This window comes from Pseudophryne corroboree, chromosome 10 (assembly GCF_028390025.1).
Source record: "Pseudophryne corroboree isolate aPseCor3 chromosome 10, aPseCor3.hap2, whole genome shotgun sequence".
In the NCBI taxonomy this organism is placed as follows: domain Eukaryota; kingdom Metazoa; phylum Chordata; class Amphibia; order Anura; family Myobatrachidae; genus Pseudophryne; species Pseudophryne corroboree.
This window is the reverse complement of record NC_086453.1, coordinates 251,022,553-251,042,001: the sequence shown is the minus strand read 5'-3', so window position 1 is coordinate 251,042,001 and position 19,449 is coordinate 251,022,553. Positions and strand designations below refer to the sequence as shown.

Genomic DNA, 19,449 nt, shown 5'->3' with positions numbered 1-19,449 from the left:
TTATAATGGGCACATCAAACGTTATAATAGCTGGTGTTTGGCACCGCAATTAGTCCCCAGGTTGGACGTCAATATGGATGTTCTCCAAATCATCAATTTGCAAATACGTCGGTCTGTAAATAATCAGAGCGAGAGGCGCCTCTCATAGTGCAGAAATCACTTTATAAATATATTGAAATTCATAGAAAACGATAGGTATATATATATCACAGGCTAAAAGATATATGGGTTTTAATTCATATGGTAAAAAGGTAACATAAAAAATATTCTCAAAGAAAAAAGAGTTCATAAAGCTTATCTGGATAGTCCGAGATTTTTTCAGTGGTCCGGGGTATATCCACCGTATAAGTCTGTGTCAGGGGTGTTCAGAACAGGTCCTCAACGCGTTTCACCTGTAAAAGGCTTCCTCAGGAGTGCCTGTGATATATATTTTTCTATACACGGCAATACACGAAGTCTGATACTCTCCAACTACATAAAGGAAAGTCGCTCTTGACAAAAAGACCATATTTAAAAGCTGTTTGGTATTTATATTTTGGTACGCTTAATACCTATCGTTTTCTATGAATTTCAATATATTTATAAAGTGATTTCTGCACTATGAGAGGCGCCTCTCGCTCTGATTATTTACAGACCGACGTATTTGCAAATTGATGATTTGGAGAACATCCATATTGACGTCCAACCTGGGGACTAATTGCGGTGCCAAACACCAGCTATTATAACGTTTGATGTGCCCATTATAAATCATACTTCTGGTACGCATATTATCTATAGATACGACATTATACACAACCTAATTTGTTGTGAAGTTACTGCACTATTAGGCGCTTGTCCCTCCCCCCTTGTCTTTTCCATATATATATATATATATATATATATATATATATATATATATATATATATATATATATATAATATATACACAAATGTACCCAAAGACTGCGCTTAATAGGGGCTGCACCTCCAGAATAACCCTTTCTCTTTCATCCACTAGGGGACACTGGAGTCCTATACAGTAGGTGTGTGAAGCTTGCAACCGGAGGTGTGGCACAATCTAAAATTAGCATTGTCTGCACAGCCGGCTCCTCCCCCTTCACATCCCTCTTCCCTCTGTTTGAAAAATTGTGCTGGAGGTACAGCATGTGGGAGCACAGAGCTCTTGACTAAAATAATACCGTGTGCTGCGTCCACCTAATAAAAGGAAGACAAAGCCGCTTTATATTGGAGAGACAAAGATCCCTTTTGAAGGGACCTGCATCTCTCAACAGGAGATCCTCCAACAAGCCTCTAATAGTGAGTACTGGTCGAATAGAAGAGGTAGCTTAGGCTAGGGTCTTTCATGTAGATATTTATTTATTTATTTATTTTTATTTTTTTCTCTCTCTATTTGTCTCCTGTAATGCATTATAAGTTTAAACTCCCTCTTGATAGAAGGCTGTCTACAGCAGCCGGCGCGCGGGAGCCAAGTGCGGCGCGAGACTCAGCGTGTCTTCCCTGTGTGCAGGAAGAGATGGCTGAGTGGCGCGCTTCAGAGCGGAGAAGAAGCGGTGCACAGGCGCCGCTACGGGACCTTGTAACAGCGGTCCCGGCGCGCGCCAGCCAGCGGGCAGCGGGAGGGGGAGAGAGTGAGAGAGACATACAGCGCCGCGTGGCTGAGAGGATTCTCGGCAGCGTGCGGCAATATAACAAGTAGAATTCTTAAAAATTAACTCTGCTGCAAACACCAGTAAGTAACTAGAACACAGTACAGGTGGCTACAAGCTCAAGACCCAACCAAGTCTGCAATGTTAACATGTAACCTGGAAATTTATTGGGGGCCATGTTTAATATCATTTATGGCGCCAGTCTGAGGGAAAGGATGGGTCCTCCCCCAGTGAAGAGCATAGGGGAAGGTCTTCTATTACAAAAATAGCTCCCCCTGCTGCTCTGACTGAATATGTGAATATATCATTATTAATAGAGATTCATTAGGCTAACAGCTCCCTCTGCTGGTGTAAAATATATATATGTGAGGATCTCCTGAAAAGTAATCATAATTTCTCTTACGTCCTAGAGGATGCTGGGGACTCCAAAAGGACCATGGGGTATAGACTGATCCGCAGGAGCTTGGGCACACTATAAAGACTTAAACTGGGTGTTAACTGGCTCCTCCCTCTATGCCCCTCCTCCACACCCCAGTTAGACTTTGTGCCCAGGAGTGACTGGATGCACACTAGGGGAGCTCTACAGAGTTTCTCTAGAAAGACCTTATGTTAGGTTTTTTATTTTCAGGGAGACCTGCTGGCTACAGGCTCCCTGCATCGTGGGACTGAGGGGAGAGAAGTCAGACCTACTTCATCTTAGTTAAGGGCTCTGCTTCTTAGGCTACTGGACACCATTAGCTCCAGAGGGTTCGATCACTTGGTGCGCCTAGCTGCTTGTTCCCGGAGCTGCGCCGTCACCCCCCTCACAGAGCCAGAAGACAGAAGCCGGGTGAGTATGCAGAAGGCAGAAGACTTCAGTGACGGCAGAAGACTTCAGTAACGGAGGTAACACGCAGCGGTCGCGCTGCGCTCCATGCTCCCACACACCAACGCTCTCACAGGGTGCAGGGCGCTGGGGGGGAGCGCCATGTGCGGCATGTTGCTGAGGTTTATAGCGCTGGCGGGGGGACATATTTAGGTGCCCGGACACCCCGCCAGTGTGCCGCAAAATGGAAGGAGCAGCATCGGTAGCGCTGCGCTCCCTGCTCCCAATCACCATAGCCTCTTGCAGGGCGCTGGGGGGGAGTGCCCTGGGCGGCATATTACTAAGTGCTTCGCTGGCGGGGGGACATACTTTGAGGCTCGGACACCGGGTATGTTCACCCCGCCAGTGTACCGCAGCGCGCGCTGCGCGCCATTGCTCCCACACGCCAACGGCTTCCGAGGGCGCAGGGGGGGCGCCCTCGGCAGAGATTGCTATATTGTTCATTATAGGCGATATATACATCCCCCCCCCTATATATATATGTTAGTTTGAGCGGGCTTTAGCGCGCCGAGAAGGGGCGGAGCTTAGCCCTCACAACGGAGTCAGTGCCATTTTCTGCAGCTCCCCGCCAAGCCTTGCTTTATAGTACGAAGGAGGGGGGGGGCACAGTGATTTTTAGTGCTATATGGGAGATATATAGCATTATGTTTATAATGGACGCATCATCCTTGTTGTGTTACATGAATTTCAGTGTTTTCCTGTCTGTTACCCACTATCGGTTAGTCGACATGTGAGAAGGCTTTGTCACAAGCTGCTGTGGGGATAACTGTCGGTACTTGATTCGGGATATTAAGTATTAGCAGGTTGGTGTCTGTGTGCTTATAAAAGTAGACACGCCATGGGAGACACAGTTGTTGGTGGGTGCCCTGTCGGCATCAACGGTATTACTGGGTAAAAAGAATAACAGGCTGTTATGGCCTATATATATATATATATATATACGGACGGACGGCACACCTGTTGAATACAAAAGTAAAAGTCCTGGTGCCAGCGGTAGGTGCACAGGCAGTACACCAATATATCCAAAGAAATCATCCACGGCACTCAGTCAATAATACGCAAGGAAGGTGCCTCTGAGCACCGAAACAGCTGTCGACCTACCTGTTTGTTGCTGGAGGCTTGCACTACTTACCACGTTGAAATGGTGATATGATATTATGCAGTTTTTTGACACCCCATGTGCTTCTACTAATGTTTCTTGCCTCTGGTGCTTTTAAGATCTTATTTTTTGATAAACATTTTATTATGCAGTAATTTGGAGGTGCTGGTTTCTTTTCTTCTGGGACTATATATATATATATATATATATATATATATATATATATATATATATATATATATATATATATATATATATATATATATATATATATGTCTTGGTATGCATCCTAGAAGACTTCTACGTAAGTTTTTCAGCTGGGTCGTTCTGCTCCACTCTTTGCAAGCAGGGGTGGATACAGGCCTAGGGTTAGGCTCCTTTTCAGGTCAGTTTGGCCTTATAGATTTTCTTTATAAGAGCATTGGCCACCTCTCTGGATGTTCAGGCTTTCGCGAAAGGAGTACTGCACATCCAACCTTCATTTGTGCACCATTGGCACCGTGGACTCTTGACATGATGTTGCGTTTCTTGTGTCACACTGATTGCAACCTTTATAAAAGGTTGTGTTAAAGTTTTCTATCCTGTAGAGTGGTCTTGTTATGGACTTTGGCATCCGCAAGGCGGTGTTGGAAGTGGCGGCTTTGTCTCACATGAGCCCCTGTTAGCTCTTTCATGTGGATAACACGGAATTGAGATCTCGGATAATAGTTCTGCCAAAAAAGTGGTTTATGTTTTTTGCAGAAACCAGCCTATCATGAGGCCTGTGGGTAATTAAGCATTGTTTTTTTTTTTTTTTTTAAAGTCTCTCGATGTAGTTGGGGCTTTGAATATTTATGTCGCCAATGTGGCTCAGATTGGGGAAGCAAAGGTTCTGTTTGTCCGGTATGCTCGCAACAGGATTGGGGCACCTATGTTTACGCAGTCTGTTACACACTGGATCTGTGATACGATTCGGCGTGCTGGTTCTACGCCTGGTTTGCCGTTACCGGTGTTAGTGGAGACCCATTTTATTAGGAAGATGGGCTCTCTTTGGGCGGTTGCCCGGGGAGTCTCGGGGGTTCACCTTGCCGAGCGGCCACTTGGTTGGGTTAAAATCCTTTTGCTAAGCTCTACGAGTATGTTATACTGGCTGATAAGGACCTCCTGTTTGCTCGATCGGTGCTGCAGGGTTGTCCACACTCTCCCGCCTGGTCTGGAGCTTTGGTATAGACCCCATGGTCCTTTGGGAGTCCCCAGCATCCTCTAGGAAGTAAGAGAAAATAGGATTTTAGTACCTACCGCTAAATCCTTTTCTCCTAGTCCGTAGAGGATGCTGGGCGCCCATCCCAGTGTGTACTGTGCCTGCAGTCATTGATTTGGTTACACTTTGTGGTGTTTCATCTCTTTCAGGTTGTCGCTGACGTTGTTCAGGCCGTGGTAGGCGGTTTCTTTATATTGGTTGTGTTGACACACAGGTTGTGTTGCATATTCTCTCAGCATATGGCTGTATTTTTTCATGCCGGGGGCTGGTATTCTGTTGAATGCTATGTTTTCCGGTATGTTCGTGGTGTGAGTTGGTATAACACTCACTGTGTTTTAAATTTATAAATTCTTTCCTCGAAATGTCCGTCTCTCCTGGGCACATTTTTCTAACTGAGGTCTGGAGGAGGGGCATAGAGGGAGGAGCCAGTTCACACCCAGTTTAAGTCTTTATAGTGTGCCCAAGCTCCTGCAGATCCGTCTATACCCCATGGTCCTTTTGGAGTCCCCAGCATCTTCTACAGACTAGGAGAAAAGGATTTACCGGTAGGTACTAAAATCCTATTTTACAAATTATATTTTCAAGGGAATTCTGTTTCAAAGATCCTGAAGAAAATACATGGAAGCAAGTGGATACCAACTCTAACATCGTAGCTGATTTACAGTTGGGGTGTGAGGGTTGCGAGTCGGCTGGTGTTTTATTTTTTTTTATTTTTTTTTTAAATGTAAAAATATTTTGGCCTGCTCCTTTTATGTAAGGAAGGGACGGGTAATTTCAGCCGGATCCAATACCTTCGCTTCCGTCATCTCCCAGTCTTTCTCTTCCTAGTTTAAAGGGTGAAAGCGCTGCGTAATACCCTGGTAAGGGGTTTAAAAACAACATGTCTAAGGCAACCAAGACCTCCAAGACTTGTTATGTTTGTATGAAATGTAACGAGAACAGCACGCAGGTTGGCAGCTCCGGGGTGTGCGACTCCTGCTTAGACAAGGACGCTCCACCTGGGAGCAGTGCTCTGGCTAGGGCATGGGAAGTCAACCTTGCTAATAGAATCTCCAAGGAGATGGCAGAATCACGCAAGCAGCAATCTGAGTGGGCTGCGGGATTCTCAAGGACGATGGAGGAATTTCTCATCAAGTTAACACCACCCACACACGCAGAAACGAATGTGCGCAAGGCTGTTAAAAGACCTCTCCTTATTATACTGGAATCAGAGGAGGAAGAAGGTCTTCTCCTTGATACAGATGAAGGTGAGTTAATTGAATCTAACCTAGACGCCGTTTTTCCAGAGGACAAGGAAATCTCGGGTCTTGATTCTTTAATTAATGCGGTAAAGGAGATCCTAAACTTTAAGGTAGAAGAAATACGGGAGCCAGAAGATTTCGATTTGTTTGAATCCCAAAAGCCGCGTTCAGCAGTGTTTCCCATTTCTAAATCCCTCCAATCTCAGATGGAGGAGGCTTGGAAACAGCCTGACAAACGCTTTCAATTTCTGAAAAGGTTTCAGGTAACTTATCCCCTACCTAAGGGTGTAATGGATAAGTGGGAGACTCAACCAGTAGTGGATGCTTCCCTAGGAAGGTTGTAGAAGAAGACAATCTTACCAATTCTTAACGTAACTACTTTAAAGGATGCTTCAGACCGTAAGGTTGACACAGCGTTAAAATCAATTTTTGTAGCAGCTGGTGCAGCACAGAGAACTGCGACCGTCTGTGCTTGGGTCAACAAGGCCATGGGTGCATGGTCTGGATGTATTGTACAAGCTATTGAGGAGGAAAATAGCTTAGAAGAGATTACCCAACTGGCGGAACACATTCGAGAATCTGCTTCATACTTGTGTCAAGCCTCTAAGTATATTAGCAGGATAGCATCTCGCATCTCCGCATCGGCCATATCGGCTAGAAGGATTTTATGGCTCAGAGAATGCAAGGAGACTCTGACACCAAGAAGGTGGTAGAATCCATCCCCTTTGGGGGTGAGATGCTTTTCGGACCAGAGTTGGACAAGTGGATTTCGCAGGCTACAGCTGGGAAGTCCACTTTTCTGCCTACTACTTATATGAGATCCGCTCCACAGGCTAGGAGAGGTTATTCGAGACCAGCGTTTACTTCATTTAGATCACAGTCCTTTCGAGCCCGAGGAAGGGGTTTCGGTACACAAGCACGTGGGGGCAGAGGTAGAGGCCGCTCACAGGCAGCAACCAGAAATCGGGATAAATCTGCTGACAAAACCGTGGCATGACGGCCTCCCAGCTCACCTGGGGTCCCCCTTGGTGAGCGCACATCTGGGCCAAAACCTCACCAGAAATTTGGGTGAACAACTTAATCTCTCAGGGATACAAACTGGAATTTCAACAGAGGCCTCACAGTCAGTTTTTTACAACAGTATTGCCTCAGTGCCCTCAGAAAGCAAGGGCTCACGGGCAGCAATTCAAAAATTGCTACGGTCAGAAGTCATTATTCCGGTTCCCACCTCTCAGAGAGGAATGGGATTCTATTCCAATTTTTTTTGTCGTGCCAAAGCCAGACGGGACGGTCAGACCAATACTCAATTTAAAAGTTTTAAACCAGTTTCTAAGGGTCTACAAATTCAAGATGGAATCAATCCAATCGGTCATTGCAGGCTTAGAACAGGGCGAGTTCATGGTATCCATGGACATAAAGGATGCATATCTGCATATTCCAATCTGGACTCCTCACCAGGCTTACTTAAGGTTCGCACTGGTGGCGGATCACTACCAATTCAGGGCCTTGCCGTTCGGTCTATCATCAGCCCCAAGAATCTTCACGAAGATCATGGCAATCATGGTTGCAGTACTGAGACTGTTGGGGGTAACGATTATACCTTATCTAGACGATTTACTGATCAAGGCATCATCTCAGAATCGATTGATCAAGGATGTTCAGACATCTCATCGATTTCTTATTCAACATGGGTGGATTGTCAATTTCCAGAAATCCAACCTCATGCCGAGTCTACGGATTCAATTCCTCGGCCTCATCTTGGACACTGTACTGTTACGAGTGTTCCTACCAGAGAACAAGGTCCAGGACCTACAGAGATTAGTGGCTCAGGTACTGAGGACACAAACTGTTTCTCTGCACCTCTGTGTGCAACTTTTCGGGAAGATGGTGGCGTCGTTCGAAGCTCTCCAATACGGCAGACTTCATTCCCGACCATTCCAGATAAACCTCATTGCTCAGGGAGCAGGTTCGCCCTGACTTCTACATCGAAGAATCCGACTTCCACTGCGCATACGAACCTCCTTAATTTGGTGGTCATTGCACAGGAATCTTGTAGCAGGCAAAAGATTCGGCATTTGGGATTGGAGGATCCTGACAACGGACGCCAGTCTCAGAGGTTGGGGTGCCGTCTTAGAGGAACATCAGTTTCAGAGCAGATGGACGTTATTGGAGAGCAGACTACCCATAAACATCCTCGAACTAAGAGCAGTTTACAATGCGCTTCTCTTAGCAGAAGACCTAGTCATGGGTCAACACGTAAGGATACAGTCGGACAATGTCACCATGACGGCTTACATAAACCGTCAAGGAGGAACGAAAAGCAGGATGGCGTTAAGGAAGCCACAAAGATCTTGTGGGCAGAAAGGCGACACATCATCCTCTTGGCAGTGTTCATTCCAGGTGTGGAGAACTGGGAAGCAGATTATCTCAGTCGCCAGGACATGCATCCGGGAGAGTGGTGCCTACATCCACGGATTTTTGACATGGTAGTGAGGAGATGGGGTCTGCCTCAGGTGGACCTAATGGCGTCTCGGCAAAACCATCAGCTGCCCAGATATGTGTCCAGGACACTAGATCCAGCAGCAGAAGGAGTGGACGCATTAACACTTCCTTGGTGTTACAGGAGGGTTTACATTTTTCCACCATTCCCACTCATACCCAGGGTTCTGAAAAGGGTGAAACGAGAACGAGTGTGGGCAATTCTAATTGCACCAGATTGGCCCCGCAGGAGTTAGTACTCAGACCTGCGGTGGTTACTAGCGGTAGATCCTTGGCGGTTACCTCAGAGAGAGGACCTGCTATCTCATGGACCATTCCTACACCCAGACCTGAACAGGCTGCGTTTAACGGCGTGGCTATAGAAACCGGGATCTTAAGAAACAGAGGGATACCAAGAACGGCCATTCCTACGATGATTGCCGCTAGGAAGCCGGTCACAGTCAGGCACTACTACAGGATTTGGAAGAGGTACATGGCCTGGTGTCAGGAACGTGGGTGGAATTCAACGAACTTCCACTTATCCAGACTTCTACTTTTCCTTCAGGCCGGTCTAGATGGAGGGCTGAGGCTGGGCTCTCTGAAGGTTCAGATTTCGGCTCTCTCCATCCTCAACAGCGTTTAGCATCCTTGCCAGAGGTTCAAACCTTTTTACAGAGGGTTCTGAGGATACAACCCCCTTTTCGTCCTCCCACTGCACCATGGGACTTAAATTTGGTGTTGGAATATTTCAGATCACATACATTTGAGCCGTTAGCAAGAACAGACCTGAAATATCTCTCTTGGAAGGTCACGTTATTACTTGCCTTGGCTTCGGCTAGGAGGGTTTCTGAGTTGGGAGCCTTATCCTGTAAGAGTCCCTTTTTAATTTTTCATGAGGATAGGGCGGAACTCCGTGCAAGAGCAGATTTCCCTCCGAAGGTTGTTTCGGGGTTTCACGTAAACCAGCCAATTGTGGTCCCATCTTTCCAGGGTCTCGCAGATGAGGACGTGTCCTTGGATGTTGTCCGAGCTTTACGGGTATACGTACAAGTTACGTCATCCTTCAGAAAGTCGGACCATTTGTTTGTTCTTTATGATGGGCCAAAGAAGGGTTGGCCAGCATCTAAGCAGTCTTTGTCTAGATGGATTAGACTTGCCATTCGGCAAGCTTATATTTCCTGTGGCAAACAGGTTCCGGTTCAGACGGGTGCTCATACTACCCGATCAGTGGGTGCCTCGTGGGCGGCTGCCAGAGGTGCTTCCGCTACTCAACTTTGCAGAGCAGCGACGTGGTCCTCAGCCCACACGTTTGCAAAATTTTACAAGTTTGATACTTTTGCATCCGGAGACTCTAAGTTCGGACGTTTAGTTTTGCAGGCCACCGACAGCACTCCCTCCCTGGGGGATAACTTTGGATCGTCCCCTACTGTATATGACTCCAGTGTCCCCTAGTGGATGAAAGAGAAAAGAGGATTTTGGTACTTACCGATAAATCAATTTCTCTGAATCCTCTAGGGGACACTGGACGCCCGACTCGGTGCTGACAACCTGCTGTGTTCAACGTTCTTGTTAAAACAGTTCGTGCAACATCGTTAGTTATTCGGTTAAGAGTTCTTGGATGCTGTTTGATATGTTGTACGGTTCGGTTCCTCGCCACGTGCTATAGTATCATGTCCTATTCTCTCAGTCAAATTTTTCAAACTGAGGGAGGAGGTATGTGAAGGGGGAGGGGCCGGCTGTGCAGACAATGCTAATTTTAGATTGTGCCACACCTCCGGTTGCAAGCTTCACACCCCTACTGTATAGGACTTCAGTGTCCCCTAGAGGATTCAGAGAAATGTATTTATCGGTAAGTACCCAAATCCTCTTTTTGCCAGCACAGGGTGCAAGAAACACATAGGGGGTAATTCCAAGTTTATCGCAGCAGGAATTCTGTTAGCAATTGGGCAAAACCATGTGCACTGTAGGGGAGGCAGATATAACATGTGCAGAGAGAGTTAGATTTGTGTGTGGTGTGTTCAATCTGCAATCTAATTTGCAGTGTAAAAATAAAGCAGCCAGTATTTACCCTACACAGAAATAAAATAACACACCCAAATCTAACTCTCTCTGCAAATGTTACATCTGCTTCACCTGCAGTGCACATGGTTTTGCCCAACTGCTAAAAAATTTCCTGCTGCGATCAACTTGGAATAACCCCCATAGAACACAAAAATTCAGAGTGCGCACAAGAATACTAAATTTATTGAAATGAAAACAATATCCTATTGTCATTAGGAATCAACCAACAACCATTGTAGCTAAATACAATAATTTATTAAAAACAGATATAAATAGGACGAATAAAACCCCTATAATACTGTTTCTGGGGCTTATTGTCCTTTTAAGAAGAGAGTTCTGATCCCGACATGTTTCGTCCTTAAAAGGACTTTATCAGGGGAAATCAATAGAGAGCATAATTCACAAGGGACTCATTTAGTTGGTCTACTTCCAATAGGTGAGGCAATCTTTAGATGGTGAAATTAAATCACGGTATAATTTGGTAAAATGGTGCTACTCAAAAAAATGGGAGACTGTCTTAGGAATGACCACTCTCCTTTCAGATGGAGGATCTAGTGTTGGAGGGGACACTCTTGGACCATTATTTGTGGTATCCAACATTAAGGACACTTTCATATTTATTATCACTGTTCACTGTCCAACACTAGATCCTCCATCTGAAAGGAGAGTGGTCATTCCTAAGACCGTCTCCCCTTTTTTTGAGTACCACCATTTTACCAAATTATACCGTGATTTTAAGAGCTATATCTTGTTAGACAGAAGGAGGCTAAGAAGTTAATCAGATGTGCAAAGGCACAAGCTGAGGTAAAAATGGCCCAGTCAGTGGGTAAAGGAGGCAAAACTTTTTTAGGTATAATAAGTGAAAGGAGAAAAACACAAGGCAGAATAATAAAACTAAAGACAGAGACTGGTAGTCTTGTTGAGGGAGAACATGAAATAGCAGATCATCTTAATAATTATTTTGCTCAGTATTCACTACTGGAAGGGAGGGGAAGGGGCCACAGTTAAATTGCAGGGATATTCAGGAAAATGAAACAAGTACATTTACAGAGGAGAAGGTCCTAACAGAACTCTCAAAGCTGAAAGTAGACAAATCTATGGGGCCAGATGGGATACATCCAAGGATACTAAAAGAACTTAAGGAGGTGCTGATAGCACCATTGACCGAATTATTCAACCAGTCATTGGCTACAGGAGTAATTCCAGAGGACTGGAAAAGAGTAAACTTAGTCCCAATGCACAAAAGTGGAAGCAAAGAAGAGGCAAACAACTACAGACCAGTGAGTCTTACATCAGTAGTAGGGAAATTGGTGGAAACACTCTTAAAAGAAAGAGTTATAGATTATCTCAAATCCAGCAATTTACAGGATCTCAAACAGCATTGGATTCACTGGGGGAGATCATGTCAAACAAATCTTATTGACTTTTTTGACTGTGTGACTAAAGTGATGGATAAAGGTGGAGCCGTGGATATAGCTTATCTAGACTTTAGTAAGGCTTTTGACACTGTTACGCATCGCAGACTGCTAAATAAACTTGACAGCTTGGGATTGGATACTAGGATTATTGAATTGATAAGATCTTGGTTGCAGGATAGAAAATAGAGAGTTGTTGTACATTGAGTGCATTCACAGGAGGGAAATGTTACCGGTGGAGTACCCCAGGGATCTGTACTTGGACCAGTGCTTTTTAATATCTTTATTGGTGACATTGCAAATTGCATTAAAGGGAAAGAATGCCTTTTTACAGATGACTCAAAGGTATGCAACAGGGTAGACACACCAGGTGGGGTAAAACAAATGATTGAGGATCTAGGTAGACTAGAGGAATGGTCAAGAGTGTGGCAATAACAGTTTAATGCCAAAAAAAATGCAAGAGTGTGGCAATAACAGTTTAATGCCAAAAAAAATGCAAAATCATGCACTTGGGTCTCAAAACTCCAAAGGCTAAATATAGTCTTATTGGCACTATACTTGAAACTTATGAGGAGAAAAGGGATCTAGGAGTCACTTTTTCAGTTAATTAAAGGTAGGTAAGCAATGTAACAAAGCAAAGAGGAAGGCTATTCAGATGCTTGGCTGCATAGGGAAAGGAATCAGCAGCAGAAAGAAGTAATAATGCCACTGTATAGGTCATTGGTACGGCCTCATCTAGAATGCTGTGTTCAATTCTGGAGGCCGTATCTTCAAAAGGATATTACAGGTTGAGTATCCCATATCCAAATATTCCGAAATACAGAATTTTTTGAGTGAGACTGAGATAGTGAAACCTTTGTTTTCTGATGGCTCAATGTACACAGACTTTGTTTAATACACAAAATTATTCAAAATACTGTATTAAATGACCTTCAGGCTGTGTGTATAAGGTGTATATGAATTATGAAACCTAAATGAATTGTGTGTATGTACACAAACTTTGCACAAAGTTATTAAACATATTGGCTAAAATTACCTTCAGGCTGTATGTATAAGGTGTATATGAAACATAAATGCATTCTGTGCTTAGACTTGGTTCCCATCACCATGATATCTCATTATGGTATGCAATTATTCCAAAATACGGAAAAATCCGATATCCAAAATACTTCTGGTCCCAAGCATTTTGGATAAGGGATACTCAACCTGTAATATATTAGAGACTGTACAAAGAAGGTCAACTAAAATGGTGCATGGCCTGCATCACAAAACATACCCAGAAAGACTAAGAAATCCCAATATGTATAGTTTGGAGCAGAGAAGGGAAAGGGGGACATGATAGAAACTTTCAAATATATCAAGGGTTTTAACAAAGTCCAGGAGGGGAACATTCTCCAAATGAAGAGAAGTATTAGAACTCGAGGACATGCACTGAGACAGAGACTGGGGGAAGAGGTTCAGTTACAGCCAATGGGAACCTTTGCACTTGTCTAAACCAACCGCTGCAGCCACATCACTACAAACCGGTGTGCTATACTTGTTTGATTTGTGAGTATTAGCATTGCTCTCACATGCACAAGTGATAGACTCATTGCCAAATGATCTACGTCTGAAAACACTGGATCAAGGCATTTGTAATTAATCCATCCCATAGCTCTGGGGAAAATTATATTTTGGAGGTGGAGCTTAGCGCGGAGCTATAATCATATTGGTGGACACACTTCTAATTTCATCATAGAATTGAAATGATGTTGGAGATGCATGGTAAATAATAATTGCACAGTATCAATTTCAAGTTATTAAGTTGACAGAAGGCTATAGCTTATTGTGGCAGTTGTTTGCTTTTTAAGTATTTATATGTATGTATTTTTTATTGATTCAAAATTTATTTTAATGTTGCGGTCCTAAGTCTATATTAATTATAGCTTTTTCTAATTTTGTGTTTTAATGGTAATAATCCAGATTACCCAGTGGGAGCTGCAAGGTTAATTGAGTGATCAGCAATTAATTTTATCTTTTTATAATATAATATATTAACCATTATATCTATATATTTTTGCGCTTGATCAAAATACAGGGAAAACTCTGTATTTGTTAGTTGTCAAATTCTATGTTTCTATGTTTGTTTCTAAGTACGAGTTTGCACAGCCACCGAACTTGGACATTTTTTTTTAAAGGAGATATTAGACAGAGGTCTCTCGTGTGGAGGTGCACCCCAGAGAGTAATTGTATATCAAGTAGCAGGGGTTAAATCCTTTCTTTCCCTCCCCCTCCCTGCTAGTACAGTTTCACCTATTGGCTCACTCGCACCAGGTATCTCACACTCTGTGTGGTGTTTTGAGGCTTGCTGCATCAGGACACACAGTAGCGGATCTTGCCACGGGCAAGCAGGACTTTTGCCCGGGGCCCCGCCTTCCGGAGGGCGCAGGGCGCCATCCGTAGGGCGCCGCACCAGGGCAAGATCCGCTGCTGCTGTTCCCCCCGCTTGCCGCCTGCCCCCCGCTGGCCGATGTGAAGGGAAACTAGACGCGTACGCGTCTAGTTTCCCTTCGTGGAGAGGTCCTTTACTGTGCGGTGCGCGATGACGTCATCACGCACCGCACATCATTTCAGTCTGTACAGGGGGTGTAAATGACCACGCCCCTTGTACGAAGCCACGCCCCCTATCGTCGCCCGGGGCGCACAGCGCCCAAGAACCGGCCCTGCGGACACATCTGTACATATCCAGTTATTGGGCTGTTCACTAATCAGAAGTTTGATTGTTAACAGCCGTTTGACTACAGTGAAATAATTCAAAGCCAGAAGTTTTCAGTAAATTACTATGGTTACGATTTACTAGAAAATATTTTGAAAATAACGCACTTGTAAGTACTCACTACATGGACCTGTGAGTATGCTTCTGTAAAAGTATGTATGTCTTTGTCCAGACCATATAGTGGAACATGCACTATTTTTTGCATTAAAAATGAGCACAAACCTGACATCTATTACAAGATATTTGATCTTTTCAGAGATCGCCTGTTACTAGGATTAATCAAGTAACCATTACTTTTTGTACTCCACTTAGGCCAGTAATCTTGACATCACGCAGGCCGTTAGCCTGCTCACTGAGGAGAGTACCAATCAGCCAGATACTAGGGTGCAAGCAGCTGACCCATCTAATTCTGAGGAAAGCGTTCTAGATAAATGCGCAACAGATGGTGAGTTCTGAGCAGACCTATTTTATTCTCATCTGGATAAAACGTGAAGGCATACAGTATGCTGTTGATAATCGTAATCATGTCTGCATGGTGTTTAAGAACAATTGTTGCTTGGAACTGTCTTTTCAAAGACTGTGCTAGATAACTGGTCGCTGCGCACTTTTATCTATCTATCTATCTATCTATCTATCTATCTATCTATCTGTGTGTATGTGTATATATATATATATATATATATATATATATAATATCTATCTATCTATCTATGTGTGTGTATGTATATGTATGTGTATATATATATATATATATATATATATATATATATAATATCTATCTATCTATCTATCTATGTGTGTGTGTGTGTATATATATATATATATATATATATATATATAATATCTATCTATCTATCTATGTGTGTGTATATATATATATATATATATATATATATATAATATCTATCTATCTATCTATATGTGTGTGTGTGTGTGTATATATATATATATATATATATATATATATATATATAATCTATCTATCTATCTACATAATTATACAATGTTTGTTACATCACCCACTTGGTGTGTTGAATTTTGTTCAATACTGGAAATTGAATTGTGATGCTCTGCTTCATAGTAGTGGTACTTGGGGGGGGGGGGGTGTTGGGTATCAAACCTAAAGAGGACATGTGAAGTTACCCGTTGCAGCCAATCCGATTCTAGCGAGCATTTTATAGAATGTACTTAATAAATGATAGGTAGGAGCTGACTGGTTGCTATGGGCAACTTCTCTTCGTTAGAAGGCATGTACCTCTCATCCTTGGATTTATGAGCCTGTGCACGAGTCAATATGGGGCGTTACGCTACACAGCATGGAAACAGAAGCAAATTCAAACTTTAGATCCACAGTAGTCATGTTTTATGTACTTTTTGCTAGGAGTTCTAAAAGTCTGAGAGATAATTTTTGCAAGCTATTGGCAATTCTTATTGTTAGAAATGAGTTACTGTACTATACTCAAATTACATTTTCATTCACAAGTAAAAAGATTACGTTTTTTGGGGAACGTCTCCAAACTAATGACTTTATTATTTTTCAGTCATACCTGTAATCAATATGACCAGTGCCACTAGGTGCTGTTGTCTTTTAACTACACTATAAAGCGCTCATGTAATCTGCCCTCTGTGAGTGTTACCAGATTACACACTGGGCTGATTTGGAGGATTCCCTATGATTTGTAGCATAATTGCTGTAACAGTTAGCAGTTCTGCCTCACAGCACTGAGGTCTTGGGTTCGATTCCTTCCAAGGCCCTTATGGTTTGGAGTTTGTGTTCTCCCAGTGCTTGCATGGGTTTCCTCTGGGTACTCCAGTTTCTTCCCACAATACAAAAATATACTCTTAGATATATTGTAGACTACGCTACACTGGGAAGGGACTGATGTGTATGGCCAAATATTCTCTGTAACGCACAGCGGTATATATATGCGCTGTGTAAATAATTGTGTATAATAATAATAGTAATAGTATTTCACCAACTACAGCTTGGTGATGGACATGTCTGGTGGCTGTTTGGGACACTGTTAGGATGCTTGATGGAATCCTACATTTAAAATGCAAATTGACTTGTATACAGTATATGAGCTACATTCCCAAATATATTTAAAGATCTGAGCCTGTGACTAAATTGTTATAGGTGCCAGTAAATGTCTTTTTGTCTAGTCTTTTTACAGATTATTGACTTGGACTAGAGTTTCATGTTACTTTTTAATGAAAGACTGCAAACCTTTCTTGGTGTCGAACTTGAGACAAAATGAATAAAATGCTCTTAGTGGACTATGGGGGGTATTCAATTACTGTCTGAACTGCAGTTTTGTTGGAAAGACGGCAGTTTATGATTTATTTATTTTTAGGTCGGAAACTGTTCCGACCTATTCAATGCCCCTACCGTTTTTCTGAGGAATCTGCAATTCCGACTTGGATCCACGTGTTTTGTCGGAAGCGCGGCTAAATTCGTCAGGTTTTAGCCCCATTTCTGATATTGTCAATCCTGACGGATTTGGCCGCTCATTGAATACTGCATTGTCTGATCAGACTGCATTGTCTGATCCGACAAGCATTGAATACCCCCCTATGTTGTATTGGTGGGTCAGCTGCACACTAAATTGTATTGTTTTGAATCTGGGTTTAATTGGAGGTTGAGGTTGTGCTACCTGTCCTTGTCACACATTGTATTCTCTTTGTTGCTTCTATTTTCCATTTTGCCTAGTGTTTTATTTTTAGTCAGTGCCGTAACAGGACGCCCTGTACCGACCGTGTTCCCTAAACCCCCAGAGCGGTGGCACCATTCGCACACCCCTAGTTATGGCCCTGTTTCTGCTGCGGAGTACACTGGGCTCCACAGGTAATAACATCAGGGTGTAGAGTAGGATCTTGATCCGAGGCACCAACAGGCTAAAAGCTTTGACTGTTCCCAGAATGCTTAGCGCCGCCTCCTCTATAACTCCGCCCCCGTGCACGGGAGCTCAGTTTTGCAGTTGGTGCCATGCAGTGCAGGCATACAACAGGTGGGCTGCTCCAGCAGCCCTCAGAAGAGCTTTTTTATGTGAAATCTGGAGACTTCAAGGGCTGCAGCAGAGACACTGTGTGTGTGTGTGTGTGTGTGTGTGTTAGATGTCAGTCAGACATCTCCTGCTGCAGCTCCACCACCTCCCCCAGCGGCGCTGTATACACCCGCGCCCTGGTTGCCGGATACTTACAGCGGAGGCTCCGGTTTGCTCCTGTCAGTTGCACACCACGCCGCAGCTCTCCAGCATCGCGTGGCCGCACTTTGGGAGGAGATAAGAGGGTCCCACAGGCGGGACCCGCTGGAAACCGCGATCCGCCGCAGCTGGTAGGAGGTGTGCCGCGCGCGCTGGCGTGGACACTGTGGTAGTACAGGGACCCCACTAGACCACCAGGGCTAGGGCACAGGTCGGTTTTACTAAAAACTGTTTACTACATAGCCCACAGTACCCGGTGGTGAAGCCCAGCAAGGGGATAAGGCTTTGACCTGTAGCCCGTCCCCCAGCCCCAGGGCGCCATTTAGAGTAAATGTTCCCGCCCTGGAGCTGCATCTGTCTCTCTCTCCCCCTCACTCCCTGTCAGCGTTTGGGCGCTATTACCTCAAGCTGAGCTGATTCTGAGACTGTTTGGGCAAATCCTCCTCTGTAAAGCCGCCTGCATGTCAGCGCTGTGCATTTTACAGGACACAAGTATTCTACATGTCTGCTGGCAGTGTTAGTTAAGAAATAGTGCATTTAGGGGGTAATTCTGAGTTGATCGCAGCAGGAACTTTGTTAGCAGTTGGGCAAAACCATGTGCACTGCAGGGGAGGCAGATATAACCTGTGCAGAGAGAGTTAGATTTGGGTGGGTTATTTTGTTTCTGTGCAGGGTAAATACTGGCTGCTTTATTTTTACACTGCAATTTAGATTGCAGATTGAACTCACCCCACCCAAATCTAACTCTTTCTGCACATGTTATATCTGCCTCCCCTGCAGTGCACATGGTTTTGCCCAACTGCTAACAAAGTTCCTGCTGCGATCAACTCAGAATTACCCCCTTAGTCAGGGTTATTTAGTACAAGTACTCTGTGATATACGTCCAGTCTTTACTGTGCAGTTATATCTATTGACTATATACAGCTGTACTTAGTATTACTTTGTATTGCTAGTCCAGTACAGTTTTATTGCATGTCATAATTTCTGCATTGTACATGTGACTCTGTGTGTGTGTGTGTGTATATAGCTGCTGTGTGACTTCCATTTCGTGTATCTCACTCAGAATGCTATCCCTATATTCTGTAACCTGAGGGGGCTACGTGCGTCAGGGTTATTGTTCAATATAGGTGTTAACAGGATATACTTATTGTGTATTTTTCTCTGTGATTTTCAGTCACCATATACCTCTTGAATTCTCTGTTTGTGCTCATACACTGCACAGGGGGTTCTTGTTAAGGTATTAGGCTGCTGATATTGTACTGGGTTGCCCGTGATTTGAGCTTTCAAACATGTCAGCTACAAGGGACGACGGAGCTGGGGCTGATCCCACATTGCATGGTGGTGACGCTGCAGACATATTAGAGGAAAACATAGCAGCAGAGGGTTCAGGTTCTGGGGGTTCCTTACCCCCCAGTGGAACTGTAGCAACGGGGCTTCATAATGACC

General features: G+C 44.0%; 1 protein-coding gene across 3 annotated transcripts in view; it reads left to right on the top strand.

Moving 5' to 3' along the window:
- Nucleotides 1–19,449, top strand: part of USP28 (ubiquitin specific peptidase 28) — a 230,216-nt gene that overhangs the window by 27,742 nt on the left and 183,025 nt on the right. For all 3 annotated transcript variants that reach the window (XM_063943189.1, XM_063943188.1, XM_063943190.1), the window contains exon 3: nt 15,113–15,245. In XM_063943189.1, the coding sequence (XP_063799259.1) occupies nt 15,113–15,245 (133 nt within the window). The remainder of the gene's footprint in view (nt 1–15,112; nt 15,246–19,449) is intronic.